The 23,001-nt window shown below is 41.5% G+C and overlaps 1 protein-coding gene across 4 annotated transcripts in view; it reads left to right on the top strand.

Annotated features, from left to right (window-relative positions):
• The window catches only part of hook3 (hook microtubule-tethering protein 3), a 130,814-nt gene that overhangs the window by 88,933 nt on the left and 18,880 nt on the right, over positions 1-23,001 (top strand). For 2 of the 4 annotated variants that reach the window (XM_084326298.1, XM_084326301.1), the window contains 7 exons: positions 3,466-3,550; positions 11,459-11,528; positions 11,632-11,697; positions 18,486-18,626; positions 19,217-19,304; positions 22,694-22,728; positions 22,840-22,922. In XM_084326298.1, the coding sequence (XP_084182424.1) occupies positions 3,466-3,550; positions 11,459-11,528; positions 11,632-11,697; positions 18,486-18,626; positions 19,217-19,304; positions 22,694-22,728; positions 22,840-22,922 (568 nt within the window). The remainder of the gene's footprint in view (positions 1-3,465; positions 3,551-11,458; positions 11,529-11,631; positions 11,698-18,485; positions 18,627-19,216; positions 19,305-22,693; positions 22,729-22,839; positions 22,923-23,001) is intronic. The other 2 variants (XM_084326299.1, XM_084326300.1) reach the window with 1 other exon arrangement.

Genomic DNA, 23,001 nt, shown 5'->3' on the forward strand with positions numbered 1-23,001 from the left:
ATTTGATAATTATGAAGTGGAAATGATACCCAACGCACTATCAGATCACTGTTATTTACTTCTTAAAGGTACATTTGGTATACTATCCTCCCGAGCCCCAAGATGGCGATTTAACTCGTTGCTGCTTAACAACAAGGAATTCATTACACAACTCAAAGAAGCTCTTATAGTATTCCAACGGGAGAATGTAAACTCGGTGCAAGACCCCAGAATAATATGGATGTCGGTAAAGGGAATGATCAAAGACTTCACGGATAGCTTTTCCTCCAAAATGCGCAAGAATCAAAACACAAAACTGGATGAGCTGGAAACGCTTTACTCAACGTTATTTAATTCTCTGAAATACAACAACTCAACTCGACTAGAAAATCAAGTTAACGTACTAAAAATAGAGATCAATGACATATACAGACAACAATCGGAAATACAAATACGCAGCACAAGACAACAGCAGTACTCCCATGGTTCCAAACCCAGCCACCTATTAGCCATGCGATTAAGAATTAATGCAACATTTGCAGATATAACTACCATTAGAGCACAACAAGTACTTGTAACAGATCCGGTAAAAATAAACGATACATTCAAAGTATTCTACTCCGATTTATATAAATCAGAAATGACCTTCGATCAAAACAAAATGGACACATTTCTTAATCAAATTATTCTCCCTAAACTCTCAGAGGATGACGCTAAACAGTTAGAAATACCGATCACACTAGAGGAACTCAAGATGGCCATAACCGCAATGAAAAGTGGTAAGGCTCCAGGAAGAGACGGTTTCCCATCAGAAATGTACCTTTCTTGTTGGGACATAATTGGCCCCTTATTACTAAATATGATCTTATACTCAGTCAAAGAGGGGAACTTCCATAAAACCGACAATATTGCACTCATAACAGTCCTCCTTAAAAAAGACAAAGACCCCAACGAGTGCGGTAGTTATAGACCTATAAGCCTCCTCGGAACAGATATCAAACTGTACTCTAAGGTATTAGCCATCAGATTACAAAAGCATATGACGTCTTTAGTTCACCCGGACCAAACTGGCTTCATAGGAGGCCGCCTGATCACTGAGAACATAAGACGTATACTGCACGTACTTGATGCCGACAAAGAGGATACCATACCTAAGGCGATACTGTCCCTGGATGCTATGAAGGCCTTTGACAGGCTGGAATGGTCGTATCTGTGGGCAGTGCTAGAAAGGATGGGGTTAGGAAAAGGATTCATCGATATGATTAAAGTATTATACAAAGACCCATCGGCCATGATTATAACAGGCACAATCATCTCCGATATCTTTCCGGTATCACGCTCAGCCAGACAAGGTTGCCCTCTTAGTCCCGGTCTGTTCAATCTATCATTAGAGCCGTTAGCACAATATATAAGACAATCCCAATCCATAGAACCTATCGTAATCAAGGGCACACAACAAAAAATTTGTTTATATGCGGACGATGTAATATTGTTCATGAAAAACCCCAACACCACATTGCCTCATCTGCTCAAGTTGATTGAGGACTTTGGTGATTTATCGGGATTTAAGATAAATTGGCCGAAGTCGGCTTTCCTTCCACTTAACACCCCTGCAAAAAAAGATACAACCCTCCCAGGACAGATACCGATGGTAAAACATTTCAGATGCTTGGGAGTGGAAATATTCCCTACCATAAGACAAACGGTGAAGCACAACTACACAAAAATCCAAAACAAAATCAAAGACGACCTTGATAGATGGACAAAACTTAAGAACACAGTACAAGCACGGATATCAATAGTTAAGATGGATGTACTACCTAAAATCAACTTCTTCTGTTCAATGCTACCGTTACCCCCTCCAGAGGGTTACTGGAAAAGATTACACTCCTCCACATACAAATTTATTTGGAATAACAAACCACCACGTATAAAAAGATCCACCGCACAGAGAAATAAAGCAGATGGTGGCATGGCATTTCCAGATTTTTTCCTATATTTTAAGGCGTACTCATTAAGTCCATTGACAACATGGTTTGACTCCCAAGCATTAGCATCTTGGAGGAAAATAGAAGAAAACATAGTAGCCCCACATAGACTGAAGGACATAGCATACACTAAACTACCAATCAAGCACTGTGAACGAAAATTTGGCCCCATAATTACTCATGCGATCCGGATATGGCGTGAATCACAAAAAAAAAATCCTAACCCACAAGAATGGCACAACCATACTCCCTTATTCAATAACAATGCTCTCTTAATTGGAAAACGACCTATAAGATTCCCTATATGGGAAAAGCAAGGCATACACTCATTAGGGGATATTTTTAACAAACAGGGTTTTTGTAGTGATAAAGAAATACGCAAAAAATTTAATCTCACCAAGTCCACATGGCTTTTTCACAAACAGTTAGAGCTATGTTTGAAGTCTCACGGTGTTCCATTAGACAGACCAATTGAACACCACAGATACCACAAATTCTTCTACTCAAGAGAGACATCGAGAGGTTTTGTTTCAGAATTTTATCATCAATTACTAACGTCCTCGTATGAAACCCTCCAACTTGACTCTGTCTGGAGGAGGGATATACCAGACCTGGAAAATGACTTTGATTGGCAAGGAGCCTGGGCAAATGTCCGACTTACATCAAGGAACCCGGATCATCAACAAATCAATCTCAACTATATTCACAGGACATACTTGACTCCTATAAGACTGTGCCGAATGGGGCTCAAACAAGATTCCAAATGCACCCAATGTACAAATGGGGACGAAGGGACATTTATGCACATGTATTGGGACTGCTCACCAGTTAAGGCATTCTGGGAAGATGTGACCCAACAAATATCAAAACTCGTATCTTGGAATATACCTGTACACCCCTCGGTATTGCTGTTGAATGATGTTTTTGAGTTTGCAGTGAATCCACAGCTAAAGAGATTGGTTTTATCGGGTATCACAGTAGCCAAAAAGCTGATCGCATCACGCTGGTTTCAACCGGAAAAAATGTGCCGTAAAGTTTGGTTTCTTACATATCTCGATGTAATTTACCATGAAATATCTACAGCAAGAATTCTGGGTCTCAATGAATCCAAAATGTCAATGTGGTTAGAAGTGGTGGAGAGAATAAAAGCTAGCTTATAATGGTAGTGTCTGGTTAGGTGCGAGGGATAGTGGAGGTACTTCTCAAGGTGGGGTCCGGGAGGGGGGGTTTCGAGCTGAGCATATGTATGTAGGTTTTTTTTTTAGATAACAGGTATTATGGGTATATCTTATATAAAACAACTAACCAAAATGTGATCTCATTGGATGTGCCCTGACAATTAATGCTTGTATATCTTATCGTGTGTTGTCATGTTTGTTTATATGTTTGTTTTAAAAAAGAATAAAAAAATAAAATACAAAAGTTAATCTATAAAATATATCTCTCTCTCTCTCTCTCTCTCTGTCGGTCTGTCTCTCTCTCTCTTCTCTCTCTGTAGCGCATGAGAACGGAGAGAGACTCTCTAAAGGAGACGATAGATGAGTTGAAATGTGTCCAGGCCCAGGAGGACCAGCTCACCTCAGGTAACTAACATACTGATGTAATACTTATTAACACAATACTATAGGAGGTCCAGCTCACCTCAGGTAACTAACATACTAATGTAATACTTATTAACACAATACTATAGGAGGACCAACTCACCTCAGGTAACTAACATACTAATGTAATACTTATTAACACAATACTGTAGGTTATTAACACAATACTACTAGGTTATTAACACAATACTACTAGGTTACTAACACAATACTACTAGGTTATTAACACAATACTACTAGGTTATTAACACAATAATATAGGTTACTAACACAATACTACTAGGTTACTAACTAGGGGTGGGAATCACCAGTTTCATCATGATATGATACGATATCGATTCTTTGGACAACGATACGATATTTGCCGATATCACAGTCTCTCACGATACAATACGATTAGATTAGATTCAGGTGCCTGCAATCGATATGAGATGATATCATATGCCCATTTAACACAATCAGTAACATTTAGATCAACTAAAAAAAGGTAACGAAAATATCATTTGACATTTGTATTTTTGAGCTCTTCCAGACATTTAAAGGAAAATCAATCTATTGTTTTTAATACAAATAGACCTCCTGTTCACTGTAAAGTGCCACGTTTTGATATATTGAGCTTTAAACTTTAAGCTCCATTTTTTGGAACTCAAAACTCAACCTAAAACCCCTCCCTACCTCCCTCTCCCAAACCGTTCCTACAACAATTTGTTGATGTTGCATGATCATGTATAGGCCTACATTTATTATGTATTATATTGTTTATGTTTAAATAACATTTAAACATCAAACTCCTCTGACCTCATCTGCTCTTTCCAAAGACGCGCGCGCACACACACACACAGAAAGGGAGAATGCTATGCTGTAACGTCTACACACACGGAGCTACTGCTGTTGTTCTTGGGCGGATATGAGACTCGCCACAGGATTTTCAAATAAGAGTATCGATATGAATCGATCTTATTACATTGCATCGATCCGATTCGATCGTTGATAATTACATCGATGTATCGATCTGGATCGATGTATCGTCCCACCCCTATTACTAACACAATACTACTAGGTTACTAACACAATAATATAGGTTACTAACACAATACTACTAGTTTATTAACACAATACTATAGGTTACTAATGCAATAATATAGGTTACTAACACAATACTACTAGGTTACTAACACAATACTATAGGTTACTAACACAATACTATAGGTTATTAACAATACTACTAGGTTATTAACACAATACTACTAGGTTATTAACACAATACTACTAGGTTATTAACACAATACTATAGGTTATTAACAATACTACTAGGTTATTAACACAATACTACTAGGTAGGGGTGGACGGTATGGGCTAAAATTTATATCACGGCATAATTTGAAGCATAGACGGTAACGGTATATATCACGGTATCAGTGTTTCCGTTAGAATAATTTTTTTTGCCTGATAGGCAGGCTATATAAAGAATGACATCCTCAAGGCATGTAGATTTATAATATTTTAACTTAAAACTAGGCTACTTTTGCGTATAAAGTCATTATATTCCAAATAAAATAAGTCCCGAGTCCGTGCTGCTCCCATTGCAAACAGCCGGGCTGGATGCTGGATTTTGCTAGAAGCATATGTAGGGGTCTGGTCACAGCTTTCAGCCGTTGGGTGGGGGGGGGCGCTGTTGAGCGGACCTGACCTGAAAGCGCCGCTGGCTCTGCGGCTCTGCAGCTGCATGCTATTCGCAAATCCACTGCTGCCGCCGTCCTCCCGGCTCCCGCTGCAGCCGTCGTTATCATAACACTACAGGCATATCATAATGTTTACAGCAAACTGTAGTTGATCACCAGGTATGTTTTATTAACGTAGAATAATTCATATAAGAAAAACGATAGGGACATCTCTTACCTTTCTCCACTGGTTAAAAATGCCAGGAACTGAAATTGAAACTTGCTGTGCGCCGAGGTGATATGTGTTTATTATGAAATGACAATTGCGTGTTGACACGCCCACTGCGCGAAGCCTCCTAAATAACTTTTTCCAGTTTGCACATATCTATTATCTATGACTAATTCTATCTATTTTTAGGGGCAAATGCGATTGAAATAGTCGCGCTGTGGTTACATGACGTCATTGCTATTTTAGAGCTGCTCTACCGGTTACACGGTATAGTCAAAATCCATACCGTAGAGCAAATTAATACCGTTTATACCGTATACCGTTTATACCGTCCACCCCTACTACTAGGTTATTAACACAATACTATAGGTTATTAACAATACTACTAGATTATTAACACAATACTACTAGGTTATTAACAATACTACTAGGTTATTAACACAATACTACTAGGTTATTAACACAATACTACTAGGTTAGTAACGCAATACTACTAGGTTATTAACACAATACTACTAGGTTATTAACACAATACTACTAGGTTATTAACAATACTACTAGGTTATTAACACAATACTACTAGGTTATTAACACAATATTACTAGGTTATTAACACAATACTACTAGGTTATTAACACAATACTACTAGGTTATTAACAATACTACTAGGTTATTAACACAATACTACAAGGTTATTAACACAATATTACTAGGTTATTAACAATACTACTAGGTTATTAACACAATACTACTAGGTTATTAACACAATATTACTAGGTTATTAACACAATACTACTACGTTATTAACACAATATTACTAGGTTATTAACACAATACTACTAGGTTAACACAATACTACTAGGTTATTAAAACAATACTACTAGGTTATTAACACAATACTACTAGGTTAACACAATACTACTAGGTTATTAAAACAATACTACTACGTTATTAACGCAATACTACTACGTTATTAACACAGTACTACTAGGTTATTAACATAATACTACTAGGTTATTAACACAATATTACTAGGTTATTAACACAATACTACTAGGTTATTAAAACAATACTACACATTAAGTCTGCTATAAGCCATTCTCCCTTGGTGTGTGTGTGCGCAAAAATTATAATGAAAGTACCGGAAAGAGGTACCTGAAAGAGGTACCGGTATCGATTCCCAGGTACTGATATCGGTTCAAAAGCGAACGGTACCCAACCCTAGTGGTCTGTATGCTCTTCCATCTGATTCCGATCGGGACATCCCTTAGTATTTACCTGTTGTCTACTGTTAGTCTTTTGTATCAAGACCTCAATCAACAAATTAAATGGTTGGGGCTACCTATTGCTTTACATGTGCATTACTGTTGGGCCTTTAACACATAATTTAGAATGAATGCCCTGTCATTAGCAAGGTGTCGGAACAGCCGTTTTCTATTTAAACATTGTGAATTGACCCCAGCTACCTGTTGTGTCCATGGTGAGAACAGTCTATAAGCCTATAACATTACTCCTATAAGCTCTGTAGGCACAATCCACACTACTGCCAATACAAGCTAGAGCCTGTTTCAATTAATACCTGTCAAGTGCCCTGAGGCAGCCCGATCTCCCTGAAAATATGTAAATAAACGTATTAATCGACCACAGGAAAAAAAGAAGGGGACAAAGTACATAATGTACCTTTATGTTATTGCCGTAAGTAATATATTTACACGCATTCTACATAAAATGTATTGCAAATAAGTACATATATTACATATTTCAGTGGGGATCTAACCTTAACCCTAACTTTATGTCTTAACCATAATCGTTAAGCCAATCATAAAACTAACCTCAACTTGAAACTATAATCATAGTTAGATAGTGGTGAGAGAACTCGCCTGCAACGATCGTTGGTTCATCTCCCGGTTGCAGTTGGCAGGACTTTTGCCGATACAATATGTAAATATATTACTTATGCCTATAACATAACGTACATTATGTACCTTTTTCCCCTGTGGTTGATTAGTACTTTGTTTGCGTTTTTCTGATGAGACCGTGTTGCCTCAGGGGGAAAAGGTGACACAGTGATGTAATCCACACAACAAATTGTGTGTTCATCAGATCGACGTGTGAACCAGTGGATCACATACTGTATCTGTACAGATTCCAAATTTACGAGCTTGCTACTCACCCAGGGCCTGTACTGTATCAAGCATCTTAATGTAGGAGTGCTGATCTGAGATCAGATTGGCTCATAAAAGTCTTGTGACCTGAGCAGTCTGGTCCTAGAACCACTGAGTTAGAGACCAGCTCCTCTAGAACCACTGAGACCAGCTCCTCTAGAACCACAGAGTTAGAGACCAGCTCCTCTAGAACCACAGAGTTAGAGACCAGCTCCTCTAGAACCACAGAGTTAGATACCAGCTCCTCTAGAACCACAGAGTTAGAGACCAGCTCCTCTAGAACCACTGAGTTAGAGACCAGCTCCTCTAGAACCACTGAGTTAGAGACCAGCTCCTCTAGAACCACAGAGTTAGAGACCAGCTCCTCTAGAACCACAGAGTTTGAGACCAGCTCCTCTAGAACCACAGAGTTAGAGACCAGCTCCTCTAGAACCACTGAGTTAGAGACCAGCTCCTCTAGAACCACTGAGACCAGCTCCTCTAGAACCACAGAGTTAGAGACCAGCTCCTCTAGAATCACTGAGACCAGCTCCTCTAGAACCACTGAGTTAGAGACCAGCTCCTCTAGAACCACAGAGTTAGAGACCAGCTCCTCTAGAACCACTGAGACCAGCTCCTCTAGAACCACTGAGTTAGAGACCAGCTCCTCTAGAACCACTGAGTTAGAGACCAGCTCCTCTAGAACCACTGGGACCAGCTCCTCTAGAACCACTGAGTTAGAGACCAGCTCCTCTAGAACCACTGGGACCAGCTCCTCTAGAACCACTGAGTTAGAGACCAGCACCTCTAGAACCACTGAGTTAGAGACCAGCTCCTCTAGAACCACTGAGTTAGAGACCAGCTCCTCTAGAACCACTGGGACCAGCTCCTCTAGAACCACTGAGTTAGAGACCAGCTCCTCTAGAACCACTGGGACCAGCTCCTCTAGAACCACAGAGTTAGAGACCAGCTCCTCTAGAACCACAGAGTTAGAGACCAGCTCCTCTAGAACCACTGAGTTAGAGACCAGCTCCTCTAGAACCACAGAGTTAGAGACCAGCTCCTCTAGAACCACAGAGTTAGAGACCAGCTCCTCTAGAACCACTGAGTTAGAGACCAGCTCCTCTAGAACCACTGAGTTAGAGACCAGCTCCTCTAGAACCACAGAGACCAGCTCCTCTAGAACCACTGAGTTAGAGACCAGCTCCTCTAGAACCACTGAGTTAGAGACCAGCTCCTCTAGAACCACTGAGTTAGATACCAGCTCCTCTAGAACCACTGAGTTAGAGACCAGCTCCTCTAGAACCACTGAGTTAGAGACCAGCTCCTCTAGAACCACAGAGTTAGAGACCAGCTCATCTAGAACCACTGGGACCAGCTCCTCTAGAACCACAGAGTTAGAGACCAGCTCCTCTAGAACCACTGAGTTAGAGACCAGCTCCTCTAGAACCACTGAGTTAGATACCAGCTCCTCTAGAACCACAGAGTTAGAGACCAGCTCCTCTAGAACCACTGAGTTAGAGACCAGCTCCTCTAGAACCACTGAGTTAGAGACCAGCTCCTCTAGAACCACTGAGTTAGAGACCAGCTCCTCTAGAACCACAGAGTTAGAGACCAGCTCCTCTAGAACCACAGAGTTAGAGACCAGCTCCTCTAGAACCACTGGGACCAGCTCCTCTAGAACCACTGAGTTAGAGACCAGCTCCTCTAGAACCACAGAGACCAGCTCCTCTAGAACCACAGAGACCAGCTCCTCTAGAACCACAGAGTTAGAGACCAGCTCCTCTAGAACCACAGAGTTAGAGACCAGCTCCTCTAGAACCACAGAGTTAGAGACCAGCTCCTCTAGAACCACTGAGACCAGCTCCTCTAGAACCACTGAGTTAGAGACCAGCTCCTCTAGAACCACAGAGTTAGAGACCAGCTCCTCTAGAACCACAGAGTTAGAGACCAGGTCCTCTAGAACCACTGGGACCAGCTCCTCTAGAACCACTGAGTTAGAGACCAGCTCCTCTAGAACCACAGAGACCACTGAGTTAGATACTTTTCTTTAGTCTTTTGACTAAAATGTTTATTAGTTTTAGTTACATTTTAATCATTTGATTGATCGTTAGTTTTAGATGTGTTAGTCTATAGACGTTTCAAGACTAAATCTATAGACGTTTTAGTCTCGTTTTAGTCGAATGCAATTTTGTAATGACAGATTTTCTTAAATGAAATCATTGCAATAACCTTTCATCAAGCTCACAGAGGATGTGCTTCACTCCTAAAGTCTTCTTCTGAGGAACTTCCAACGACCCTAAACGTGATGCATTAATATACCTTCTAGGACCCTGCAGTCACCATAATGTCCAGGAGGGTTGACTCGAGTCAGAATGAAGTGCAGGAGGCTAGAATGGTTAGCTGCGTGTCGCCTAAAGCCCAGAAGCACTGCTCTCTGTATTTCACGTGTGCCATCTCTCTCATGCTTCTTAAGAATGAACGACTGCAGGTAGTTACTTAATGAAAGCCACGATCTGTTTTAACCGGTGGAATTAACTCTATTTACCACCGGTATCATTTGTTATAAAGCTATGAGCAATGAACGGATTCTGTCACCATACTGTAATCCAGGGGTTCTCAAACTTTTTTATACCACGACCCCATTTTATTTAGGGATTCTTTTGGCGACCCCACACTTAATGTGTCGCGTCATTTCAACGTGGAATTAAGGAATATCAAAATAAAAGCACACGTTGTTGAACTTGATCATGCATATTTATTAGAGAATTTCATTAAACCACTGTCATCAATACACATTTATAAATCGAGGCATATTTAGCCAAAATATGTTGCCAGGACATTAAAAAAAAAAACATAGATTTTTTTTTACTTGCCAATGCGCTGTTAAAAAAAAAGTCACCTTCCCACAACCCCACTTTGAGTCACGACCCGTAGTTTGAGAACCGCTGCTTAGTGTAATCAATCAACCGAGATGATTTAAAATGTCTCAATGTGTTCTAATATAGACTAGATACATTGTATTATGCAGCCAATGGCACCTCTGGTTTGTGTTCAGGCATGTCTCTGTGCGCCGTGCACGTCGCAGAGCTCCCCTCTCCTCAGCGTGCACACAGCCTGGACGGCAGCTGCTCATTAGATCAACCCGTGGCTCCACCAATCATAAGCATGCAATGTCTGGTTATGCAGATTTTGCAAAGTGAGTGCATGCAGATCACTGGATTAAAAATAATCAGCCAAATGTCCATTCGTTAGTCTTTTGACATTATTGTTCCATTTGTATGTGTTGCACAAGGTCCTTGAAGTGCTTAAAGTGCTTGATTTTTTACACACAAAAAAAGTCAATGCCTGGAATTCCTTAAACAGCAATTTTTTTTAACAAGGTGCTTAAAAAGTCCTTGAAATTCAAATCAACCATTCACATCAAAAGTTGTGTTCACCCATGATAAAAAGAAATCTGAATCAAGAAATACTTTTTTTTATTGGTTTTAAGACATACATATTGGATCTTTTTTTATATATAAAAAACAGCATTTAAAAGTGAATTGTATCCTTTTAAATGCCCTTTTAAAATGAAAAATTGTGCTTGGAAAAGTACTTGAACGTCCTTGAATATCATTTTGTACTGTCTGTGGGAACCCTGGTGTTAACTAGAATGGTAATGCCTTTCGTCGTAGTTCTTGTTTACAAAAGGGTAATTTTTATTTACAGTAGTTATCGCTTCATTTTCGTCAGGGGGAAGAAAGGTAATCGACCCGGCATTTTTCATCATATTTGAAATGAACTCTGCTCCACTACAGTATTGGCCTATGAGTATCGACTCCCCTGTTAATAACGCATTTCTTTATTGGTGCAGGTCTGGTCCCGCTTGGCAGTAACGAGGCCTCTGATTCACTGGCAGCGGAGATCGTCACACCGGAGATTCGGTATGACCTTTTATTATGAATCAGTTTATTTGCACCTTTTAAATTTGACAAACTTTACAAAAATAATTATAGAAAATTAACGCGCCCCCCCCCACTGCACCAGCTCAACCGCCCTCCCCACCCAAGATCCCCCACTCACCCAATCCCAGGACACCCACCTCCCCCACATGTGAGTGGCGAGCGGGCTGTTTTGTGTTTTCTTTCGGTGATGGCGTGCTTTATCGGGGGGTGCGTCTTGGATGGGGATGTGGTAGGGATTGATGTGTGGGTGTTTTGGGGGGACTGACTGTTCCGACATTGTACTTTTGTAAGTATATCTGTGTTCTCAGATATTATATCAAACACAAGAGAGCCTTTATGTAGCACCCTGCCATTGTCAACTGTGCATGAAAACCTCTTTGGTGTTTATGAAGTGTTATAAAGGTTTATCAGCTTAGGTTTAGTTACAAACTGGATGTGCCACTACACCAAAGCAATTACTGGTGGTGTCAGGCAAGCTAGTGTCAGGCAAGCTACTGTGAGGCTAGCTAGTGTCAGGCAAGCTAGTGTCAGGCAAGCTAGTGTCAGGCAAGCTACTGTCAGGCAAGCTAAGTGTCAGGCAAGCTACTGTCAGGCAAGCTACTGTCAGGAAAGCTAGTGTCAGGCAAGCTACTGTCAGGCAAGCTACTGTCAGGCAAGCTAGTGTCAGGCAAGCTACTGTCAGGCTAGCTAGTGTCAGGCAAGCTAAGTGTCAGGCAAGCTACTGTCAGGCTAGCTAGTGTCAGGCAAGCTAAGTGTCAGGCAAGCTACTGTCAGGCAAGCTAGTGTCAGGAAAGCTAGTGTCAGGAAAGCTAGTGGCAGGCAAGCTAGTGTCAGGCAAGCTAGTGTCAGGCAAGCTAGTGTCAGGCAAGCTAGTGTCAGGCAAGCTAGTGTCAGGCAAGCTACTGTCAGGCAAGCTACTGTCAGGCAAGCTACTGTCAGGCTAGCTACTGTCAGGCAAGCTACTGTCAGGCTAGCTAGTGTCAGGCAAGCTACTGTCAGGCAAGCTAGTGTCAGGCAAGCTAGTGTCAGGCAAGCTACTGTCAGGCAAGCTACTGTCAGGCAAGCTACTTATAAAGTGTAGAAAGCTAAACTACCGGTAATCTCTATACACCTCTGCATGAATGCAAAATGTGTAGGCAAGGGACATGATTTTGATGTCTGGATTGGATTCCGTTTGTAGTCGGTAGTATTTGGGTGCAATGCAGGCGAACAGTCTGTGTGGGGAGAGAGGCGGAACCCATTGGCCGAAACAGTTGTCCGATTCTAAAACGCCTACAAGAAGTATTGATGTTTGTGTGGAGAAACATTCAACTAATAAAAGAAACAAATTGCTTTCAAAGTCAGATTACACAATTGCCGTTGACAAAATAAACAGGAGTTGGTTCGCTTATGGAAGAGGAAGTCTTGGGCCCCACATATTGGGAATCTGAAGCAAGCAGATTAGCGGATAGCCAATGGGGTCCCAGAGTGATCTACCAGCTACTCAACATTAAACAAAGCTTCACTACACTGAAGCTACCAGTTAATCTACATTAAACAAAGCTTCACTACACTGAAGCTACCAGTTAATCTACATTAAACAAAGCTTCACTACACTGAAGCTACCTGTTACTCTACATTTAATGAAGCTTCACTACACTGAAGCTACCAGTTAATCTACATTAAACAAAGCTTCACTACACTGAAGCTACCTGTTACTCTACATTTAATGAAGCTTCATTACACTGAAGCTACCAGTTAATCTACATTAAACAAAGCTTCACTACACTGACGCTACCTGTTACTCTACATTTAATGAAGCTTCACTACACTGATGCTACCTGTTACTCTACATTTAATGAAGCTTCACTACACTGAAGCTACCTGGTACTCTACATTTAACACATTGAATGCCCATCACAAGATTTCTCGGGGTATCAGCCCGCGGGTTGAATGCCCATCACGAGAATTCTCTGATTTTTTTGTAATTAGCGATCTGAATTCATATTTCATCAACCGAGTCTACCGTTGGTAATCCTGCCCCGCCAGGCGCTCGGATGTGAAAAAAGCGCCCCCTATCGTCACCCAGATGGTAATGCACCATCTTGGATTGGACTCGATGAAAATGGATGAGAAAAAAAAAATCCGGAATCCACATTTTACTTCTCACGCATGTAACCAGAGTCGATCAGATTCATTCTGGACCCTCAGCACAGCGTGTAATGTGTGTTTTACAGTATAGGCGTGGGATCAATAAAATAATCGATTTTTGGAATGGCGATCAGGAATTGGAATAATCCATTTGGATACCATCTGATCTCAGGTAAGGAATCTATTTTACCAGTCTTAGGATAATCAGACCCGTTTTCACGGAGATATAAGCTTTTCCCCTATAATGTGATATGGCTGTTTGACTGTAAGATCGATCAGGAACTGAGATAATCGATTTTCAGCGTGCGGCACCAGCGTGCACACGTATACATAATACTATCGATAATCTAGCGTTTATTTGAAAACGATTCATAAATAGGCCGAAAAATTACAACGTTCTAGAATATTACAGTACAGGCCGATTATCATGGAATCTTTTATTTTTCCGTGAAAATGAGGGCTTTTCAAAATGCTATAAAACGGAAATGAACCGATAAAAAAACAATTCGACAATGTTGACTGGAAATGAGTCATTGATAATGCGACGGGCAGATTAGACACATAGCCATAATTTAAAACATAGATTAGGCGATATTAATGCTAACATTGCAGTGGATGGTGGGCATTCAAGCACTAAATGTGCGCCCCCTGCTGGGCACTGAAAGTGTTAATGAAGCTTCACTACACTGAAGCTACCAGTTAATCTACATTAAACAAAGCTTCACTACACTGAAGCTACCTGTTACTCTACATTTAATGAAGCTTCACTACACTGAAGCTACCAGTTAGCTACTCTACTCAATACCATCTCAATAAAAGAAATGCAGTCAAACAGGTAGGCAGGCAACAAAAACAAACGACAACAAAAGTGCTCCACATAATAACAATAAGACAAGTGTCGGGAGTGTGTGTGTATGTTCATCTAGGTTTGTGTGTGTATGTGTTCATCTAGGTTTGTGTGTATGTTCATCTAGGTTTGTGTTTGTGTGCATCTAGGTTTGTGTGTGCGTGTGTATGTGTTCATCTAGGTTTGTGTGTGTATGTGTTCATCTAGGTTTGTGTGTGTGCATCTAGGTTTGTGTGTGTGTGTTTAGACATGCTCACACAAGTAATTTCATGCATGTGCAAGTCAAGTCTGAAAATCACAAGTCAAGTCTCAAGTCACTTTTTGTAATAATAAGTGTTTTAATCTGCTGTGCATCAGGTTATGAATAAGTGCTGTGTAACATGGTTACAAATGAGTGTAATGAGTAACATGTTCTGGGATATGACTTGTAGACTAGGAGACTAGGAGACACAACATTGACACGCAGTCTTCCTTTAAGCTCAGTCTTGTCCTAACGTAGGCGAGCCTATCCTATGTTACTGTAGCTGTGTGTAGCCTATCCTAGCTCCAGCCTAGTTGTGTATTCACTGTAGCTTTGATCTAGTTTATCTTAGCGTTTATCTATCTTAGCTTAGAATTGAAAATGGGGGACCCTGATGTAGGGCTGGGCCATATGGAAAAAAATCATATCGCGATAACGATATGATAATTGTATTTTATTTCTCGATATCGATAATTATCGAATTGTTATAAGTATATAAAAAAAAAAAAAAAAAACACATTTTTTTTTTAACAACAGATGCATGTTTATTTTGCAGCAATTCTTTGTCATTGCCGCCATCTTTAGTGTTACATCCCCTCACACTCCAGTTCTCAGGCTGCAGCTGGTTTAAAAGCTAAAGTAAACCGGCTTCTCTGCTGGCTGTGGCTCCAGAGGAGTTGAACAGTTCTGGCTCTGCTAGTTTATTTTCGATCTTTTGGCGCTTTTTTGGGGGACAAACCACCGCACATGTGCACTGTGACTCGTGACTGGAGTCTAGTTCTGCTAGCACACATAGCCTACTGTGTACAGACGGTTTCAAAATGTATTTTAAATTAGAAAGCAAACAAAATAAATGGACAAGAGAAAAAGAAATCTGAATTTGGTCAGTATTGTCATTTGGACAAGCAAAGCCATTACTTTAAGTTGCAGGCAAGAAAGACAAGTCTGTCCACTGTCTCTGGTTTTAAAACTGCCCTGTTGCAGGTAAAAAAAATAAATCGTTTTTTTTTTAATTTCGATATTCGATATCGATTATTAAAATATATCGCGATATTTATCGTTATCGTTATATCGCCCAGCCCTACCCTCATGTAAACAAGACGAAAGTCTTTCTCTGGTTGTTATCCCCTTAACAATTGTGTGCATTGAGCTGTACTGTATTGTACCCATTCTGCAATCTGTTAATAAAATTTTCAATCAATCAGCCAATGTTAGCCAGTAGCTGCACCTAGCATAGCTCCTGACGCAGCCCAGCTCTAACCTAGCCCATATTATTCAGCAGCTGTGGGAGTGTGTCTGGAAACCTTCAGCTCCTTCTCCAGCTGGCAGACTTGCCCCGCCCAGCCCTGTGTACTAAACACTGTACTGAACAGACAGGATCTTATCTTAATAGACATGGACAGATACTCAGACAGACAGACAGAATCTTACAAACTCAGTTTTTAAACTTGTTTTTCAGACAGTCCATTAAAGGCTTTAGAGGCAGATTGAATTCTTAGCATTATTTGATAAAAGTGTCTGCACGTTCTAAATCGTATGGAAAAGTTATAAAACGTAATTTATTTATATTTAAGTTTCAGCACTGTTTGATGAACATTGTTACTCAGTTGTAAGAGTCGTACCCTTCCTGCTGGCCGTCTCAGAGCCATGCTCTACCCACTGTGTACCTTTAACCCTGGCAGTCTGAGCCAATAAGCCATGCTCTACCCACTGTGTACCTTTAACCCTGTTAGTCTGAGCCATGCTCTACCCCACTGTGTACCTTCCTTTAACCCTGTTAGTCTGAGCCATGCTCTACCCCACTGTGTACCTTTAACCCTGTTAGTCTGAGCCATGCTCTACCCCACTGTGTACCTTTAACCCTGTTAGTCTGAGCCATGCTCTACCCCACTGTGTACCTTTAACCCTGTTAGTCTGAGCCATGCTCTGCCCACTGTCTCTCTTTAACCCTGGCAGTCTGAGAGCCATGCTCTGCCCACTGTGTACCTTTAACCCTGTTAGTCTGAGCCATGCTCTACCCCACTGTGTACCTTTAACCCTGTTAGTCTGAGCCATGCTCTACCCCACTGTGTACCTTTAACCCTGTTAGTCTGAGCCATGCTCTACCCCACTGTGTACCTTTAACCCTGTTAGTCTGAGCCATGCTCTGCCCACTGTCTCTCTTTAACCCTGGCAGTCTGAGAGCCATGCTCTGCCCACTGTGTACCTTTAACCCTGGCAGTCTGAGCCATGCTCTACCCACTGTGTCTCTTTAACCCTGGCAGTCTGAGAGCCATGCTCTGCCCACTGTGTGCCTTTAACCCTGGCTGTCTGAGCCATGCTCTGCCCACTGTCTCTCTTTAACCCTGGCAGTCTGAGAGCCATGCTCTTTAACCCTGGCAGTCTGAGAGCCATGCTCTACCCACTGTGTCTCTTTAACCCTGGCAGTCTGAGAGCCATGCTCTGCCCACTGTGTACCTTTAACCCTGGCTGTCTGAGCCATGCTCTGCCCACTGTCTGTCTTTAACCCTGGCAGTCTGAGCCATGCTCTACCCCAGTGGTTCTCAAACTATGGGTCGTGAGACCCAAAGTGGAGTTGTGGGTAGGTGACCGTGGGGCATTGGCAAGTGTTCTGGCAACATATTTTGGCTAAATATGCCTTGTTTTATAAATGTGTATTGATACCATAGTGCTGTAATAAATGATCAAGTTAAAAAACGTGTGTTTTTATTTTTGATATTCTTTAATTCCACGTTGAAATTACGCGATACATTATCACATTGAGTGCCACGCCCCTTCCGGGAAGTGACCACTTCCCTGCCGTCCATTAACCCCATGTAAACGTAGTTGTACTTTGTAGACCTAAACCTATATTTTATAGTATAGCTATGGGTCTAATAACGCCGTCGAGTCTCATTGAGCTGCTTCTGGTCAACGTGCAAAAAACTGATTTTTTCATCCGTACATTTCCGTTTTATACCGTTTGAATATGAACATAGTCCGGCCGCTTCTGAGCAATTCCAGGGAAAAGACACGAAAACAGCGTTTTTGTGTAATTCAATAAACATGTTGTAATTTTTCGCCTGATTATCGGATCTTCCTGAAATCAACACTAGATCATCACTATTATCCTTTGTCGTGCAGGCATGCAATGTGATTTAGACCGGCACGCAGCTATAACACAGATAGCTTCGATCGCAGTCGAAATAAATATCAGATCAACGCAAGCTTTCATATATGGTGTCCTTACCTGGTAAAGGGGGAAAAAAATGAATCCAATAATCTCATCGCCATTCCAGTTATCCACAGCGATCGTGCCTCCGACGTTGTTGGGCATTGCACTTCAACGGGCGGGCGGGGTCAGTAGTCCAAAGCATCCCTACAAGCGTGTGTTTTGCCGGAGTGTTTAGGACCCGCCCCCATGCCGCAGCTCGGTAGAGAAAAGAAACCAACCCGTTTCTAACGGGGTGCATTACTGGCCGAAGGCGTTAGAGGGCGGTATAAGACGGTCTGCCAGCTCAGACACACTCAGAACAGTATGCACAAGGAGCCCCGCTGAATTATGAATGGCAATAAAAGAAATACCGTGACAGAAACGTAGATCTATGTGAACGGCAGTCAATGTGTTAAGTGCGGGGGCGCCAAAAAAAAAATCTGAAATAAAATGGGCTTGTGGTATAAAAAAGTTTGAGAACCCCTGCTCTACGTCTCTTACTCTTCTGCTCCTCTCTCTGAACAGGGAGCGTCTAATCCGTCTGCAGCACGAGAACAAGATGTTGAAGTTGGCCCAGGAGGGATCGGACAACGAGAAGATCTCCCTCCTGCAGAGCCTGCTGGAAGACGCCAACAGCAGGAAGAACGAGCTGGAGACGGAGAACAGGTAGGAGGTTCCTCTCTGAGCAGCCAACCTGTGTGGCGTCTAGGGATGGGTACCGAATTCTGTACTTTTGAGGTACCGAACCGAAACACGTCGGTACTACAGAGTATCGATTCAAGTGAGATACCGGATTTCTATTTATTTATTTTTTCTTTTTTTTAGCTTTTTTCTTTTCATGTCAACGTTCACACGCACAATATATGCTTACCTAGGATTTGACTTGATTCAACAACAAAGCAGTCGAAGCAATGGCAAGCCGAAAACGGTCGAAATTGTAGTTATTTGAAGTTTGGATTATTTTTTTCACGACTGAGGTAGGTAAATACATTTTATTGAGACTAAAGTACCGAAAAAAGGTACCGTTGGGTACCGGTATCGATTCACAGGTACTGGTACCGTATCGGTTCAAATGTGAAAGGTACCCATTCCTAGTGGCGTCGCCCTCGTGCATTCAAAAGGTGTAACTTTATACTGAATAGGGAGGTGTAGTTAATGTGAGCTTAAAATACTTGTGAAGAGGTTTCGTAAAAATGCAGTCAGTGTAAATGCAGTCAAAGCGTTGTGTTAACCTGTTGTGTGTGTTTGTATCGCAGGTTGATAAACCAGCGTTTGATGGAGGGCCAGAGTCAGGTGGAGGAGCTGCAGAAGACGGTACAGGAGCAGGGGTCTAACGCGGACGATGTGAGTTGGTCCAGGGGTCTCAAGCTGATGATTGCAGCTCTTGCTGGTTTGTGCTCGTTGTAACTTGGTCTCGGTTCCATCATGGACCCGGCTGTGATGGTTTACGTGGTTTGTTGGAGACGGGACACATCATCACCCCTGTCAAACAAACTGATACTCGTCGTCATTGAAGACGAATTAAAAACAGACGTAGAAGGACCAATGTAGGCCTGACCCATATCATTATCTTTAACTGCATAAGACACTGGTACCAGAATCCTTTTGTTTTGTTCATAGATACATGTTTTCCCCCCCATTAACACAGTCTAACACTAACCTTACACCCCTGTCCTGTCCTGTGTTTGTGGTGGTCTTGTACTTGTGTGTGTTTGTGTGCACGTGTGTTGTTGTTGTCACCTGTGTGTTCTAGCATGGCAAACGCAGTAGCTTACGTGTAGCTGCTACAGGCCTTGTGTCTAGAGCAGGAGGATGGATGGATAGGGGACCTCTCCCTCATCGATGACATCGCCAGGAAGTAGCCATGTTTCATAGGAGTGTGTTATGTGTGTATGTGATCACTGTCTTCGCCGTCACACACATGTCTCTGTTCTCCAACTGCATGACTGACCAAACTAAAACTCTTAAACATGTCTTTCTCTCTGTGGGTTGCTGGCTCTATCTCTCCATCATGTGACATCCATTTTCTTTTTTTAAGACTATTGTAACAGACTATTGTAAGTATTGCTTGCTGATCAAGATTCCCTCTTCTAGTGCTAATTGTTTTCACCACTTTCAGATGCTGGTGGTAGTCATTGAATTATTCCTGTCCTGTTATCGGATCTGTTCATTAAACACGTAGAGTAGCTCCTGTTTTGTTTTGTTTCGTTCCCCTGAGCTCGAATTTAGAATCTATAGATAACATTCAGCCACTAGATGTCGCACTAGAGCACCAGCATGTAATTTATCCAATCGGGTGCATTCTACGTGGGGGAGCAATTTAATTATACACATTCATTTTGGACCCGCCAAATTCTTTTTAATGATAAATTCATTCATCAACAGTTTTTTGGGTGAAAAAGCAATACTTTTATTCCGTGCCTTTGTAAAAGATCTGACAATGTATAAATTCTTTATTATTATTATTATTATTAATACTCTACATAAACATTGTATCTATAGCACCTTTTATGGTGTTTATTTCTCTTCAAATCCTAAAGGTATATTTCCCCTTCTAGAACCTGGAGGCATCATGTCATTGTTCCCCTCCTTAACCCTTTCACTGCCACATGACAGAAGGAAATGCGGAGCTAATGATGCTAATGATGGAGCATCGCCGTCTGTTGTGTGATAGTAAAGGGCTAACCTTCTGTATTGTCACAGTGAAAGGGTTAACCGGCTGTCGTGTGGCAGTGAAAGGGTTAACCCTAGAATAGTAAGAAGAGGACGGGTCAGTGTCGTCATAGATGCGTTTGAAAACGACTTCCTCATTATCGCTGGGAGACAAAGCAACATGGCAAGATGTAGTGTCGTCTCCCAGCACTGAAGGACTTTGGTACTGAGAACGTCCTCTTATCACTCGAGCCTCCAGGTCCACAGACGATCTGCTCGAGTCACAGTGTGTGGAAGTAAACCACTCACGGGTCATCATTGGGACTCGGTTTGCACTCGATCCCAAAAAGATTCGGCAGTGGCTAGATTCTGTTAAAACGATAAGAGGATGGAGTTCGACATCATTTTCATAAAAGAAAGTGTTTATAAGCCCAACACTTACCTTAACATTAACCGTAACCTCACTAGAGACCTAACCCTAACATAAAATAGACATTCAATATTTTGGTGATCATCGATAACCACTTAAGATAAGATATTCCTTTTATTGATTTTTATATTTAAAAATCGATAAATAAACTATTTATAAACTATGAATAAAAGCAAACGGTATACAAAGGTGCAGATGGGGGTCAGTATGCCCTATTGTTCATAATGTGTGTTTATAGTCCATGCAGGGTTTAGTGGATACGAGTCAGACACACTTAGCGGTTAAGAGTCTTTCTAATAACCGTCTAGACTTGATAATCTCCAGATCTTCGGTCTAGATTCAGAATCCCGCGTCTCTCTTTGTGTTCTCAAGAATCCAGAGGTCTCCCGCCGGCTCTCGTGAGCGTTTCCTCCAGTTCGCTGTGCCCTGCGGAGCGGATCTCCTTTCACACTGTGGGCCGCCGTGTCCAATACCCTGTTAAATAGGAACCCGAGTCTCCAGTTCCCCTTTTTTATATCGTCTTGCTGGATCGCTTTACAACCTGTCCTCCAGACGGGACTTCTTCTGTCTTCCCTCTTTCGCCCACATTCTCTTCAAGGAAATCACATTTGGAAAATCTATTTCATAATTTTCCCACAAATGTTGGTTTTGGAAGCATGAAGCAGATGCCAAGTATCGTGACGTACCTGATCTTCACTGATTTATTAAAGGGCCACTTCACTAAAAAAAAAAAAAACTGCTGATTTATTTTACACATAATCTCACACACATCCAATGATGTCATCGGGGACACTGAATCCTTGTGTTAATTACAGCTCAATGAAATTATGTAGATGAAAAAATAGCAATACCTTGTCTTATAGGGACTGCTACCTTTTATTATTTATATTGAGCTGTAATTAACACAATACAAGGATTCAATGGCCCTGATGACGTCGCCGGTGGCCGTATTCAAACACATTTACTCTCAATCACTGAATGAACGTGTGCAAAACTGTTTAGAGATGTTGCGTGTGAGAGTATTTTTTGTTGAAGTGCCTCTTTTTAAAAAAAATTATTTAATTCCCTCAATGGTTCGCTTCTCTGTTGAAGCATTCTGTGCTCTGCAATGCCCTCTGGTGGACAACAATGAGAACGCATGGGACACGTCCTGTTACCTATAGGGACGGCAGGACTGGCTTCAATTACATTTGAATTTCATTAGATTCATTCAGGATGCAGATTTTTCACAAATATAAAGATAAAAAATATATATGTTTGTCATGAGACGGTTGTTATGAATCCTGTGTGATAGTCCTAATCAACTGAGTTGAGTGACAGGCCCTGCATGCAGTGTTCACAATGCCCATGTGTCCTTCATATTGGAAGAGATAACAGTTGCAACTTGCTATGTACAAAACAATGGTTGCTGTCCGTAAACATGACATCTTGTATGTAGTTGACTTATTAAAGGCCCAATCTTATAATTTATGTAATCTGAGTAATTGCACAGATGTCCTAGAACCTCAACTCAGAATCTCAGAATGAGAAAAGAGAATTTCCCACCTCGATCCCAGCGTTCCTCCCAACAGAGGCCATTCAAGCACTTTCAGAGTTCAAGGTTCGGATGCTAAAAATGTGGAGTAATTTGACATGAATTTGTGTTTTTCAGTCGATCATCCTGAAGAAGAAAAACGAAGAGCATATGTGAGTATCTAGTATCTAAGTATTCCGCTGGTGACTGTGTGTTGAGAGATATTATGTGGTACTGTTGTCAAAACTTTCTCACTGCTCATCTTCTGCTCTGTGGGACAACAGGGGCAAAGTGCGGGAGTTGAACAACGAACTTCTGAAGAAAAGCGCTGTCATCGATGAGATGGAGCCCAAATACAACGCTAGCTGTGAGTCTGGTAACTTGTTGAACAACCGTCGGGAACACTAGACCAACTGGACCGACTGGGCCGGTCGTAGGACTGTTTT

The sequence above is a fragment of the Notolepis coatsorum genome (genome assembly GCF_963971535.1).
Source record: "Notolepis coatsorum genome assembly, chromosome: 12".
Classification (NCBI taxonomy): domain Eukaryota; kingdom Metazoa; phylum Chordata; class Actinopteri; order Aulopiformes; family Paralepididae; genus Notolepis; species Notolepis coatsorum.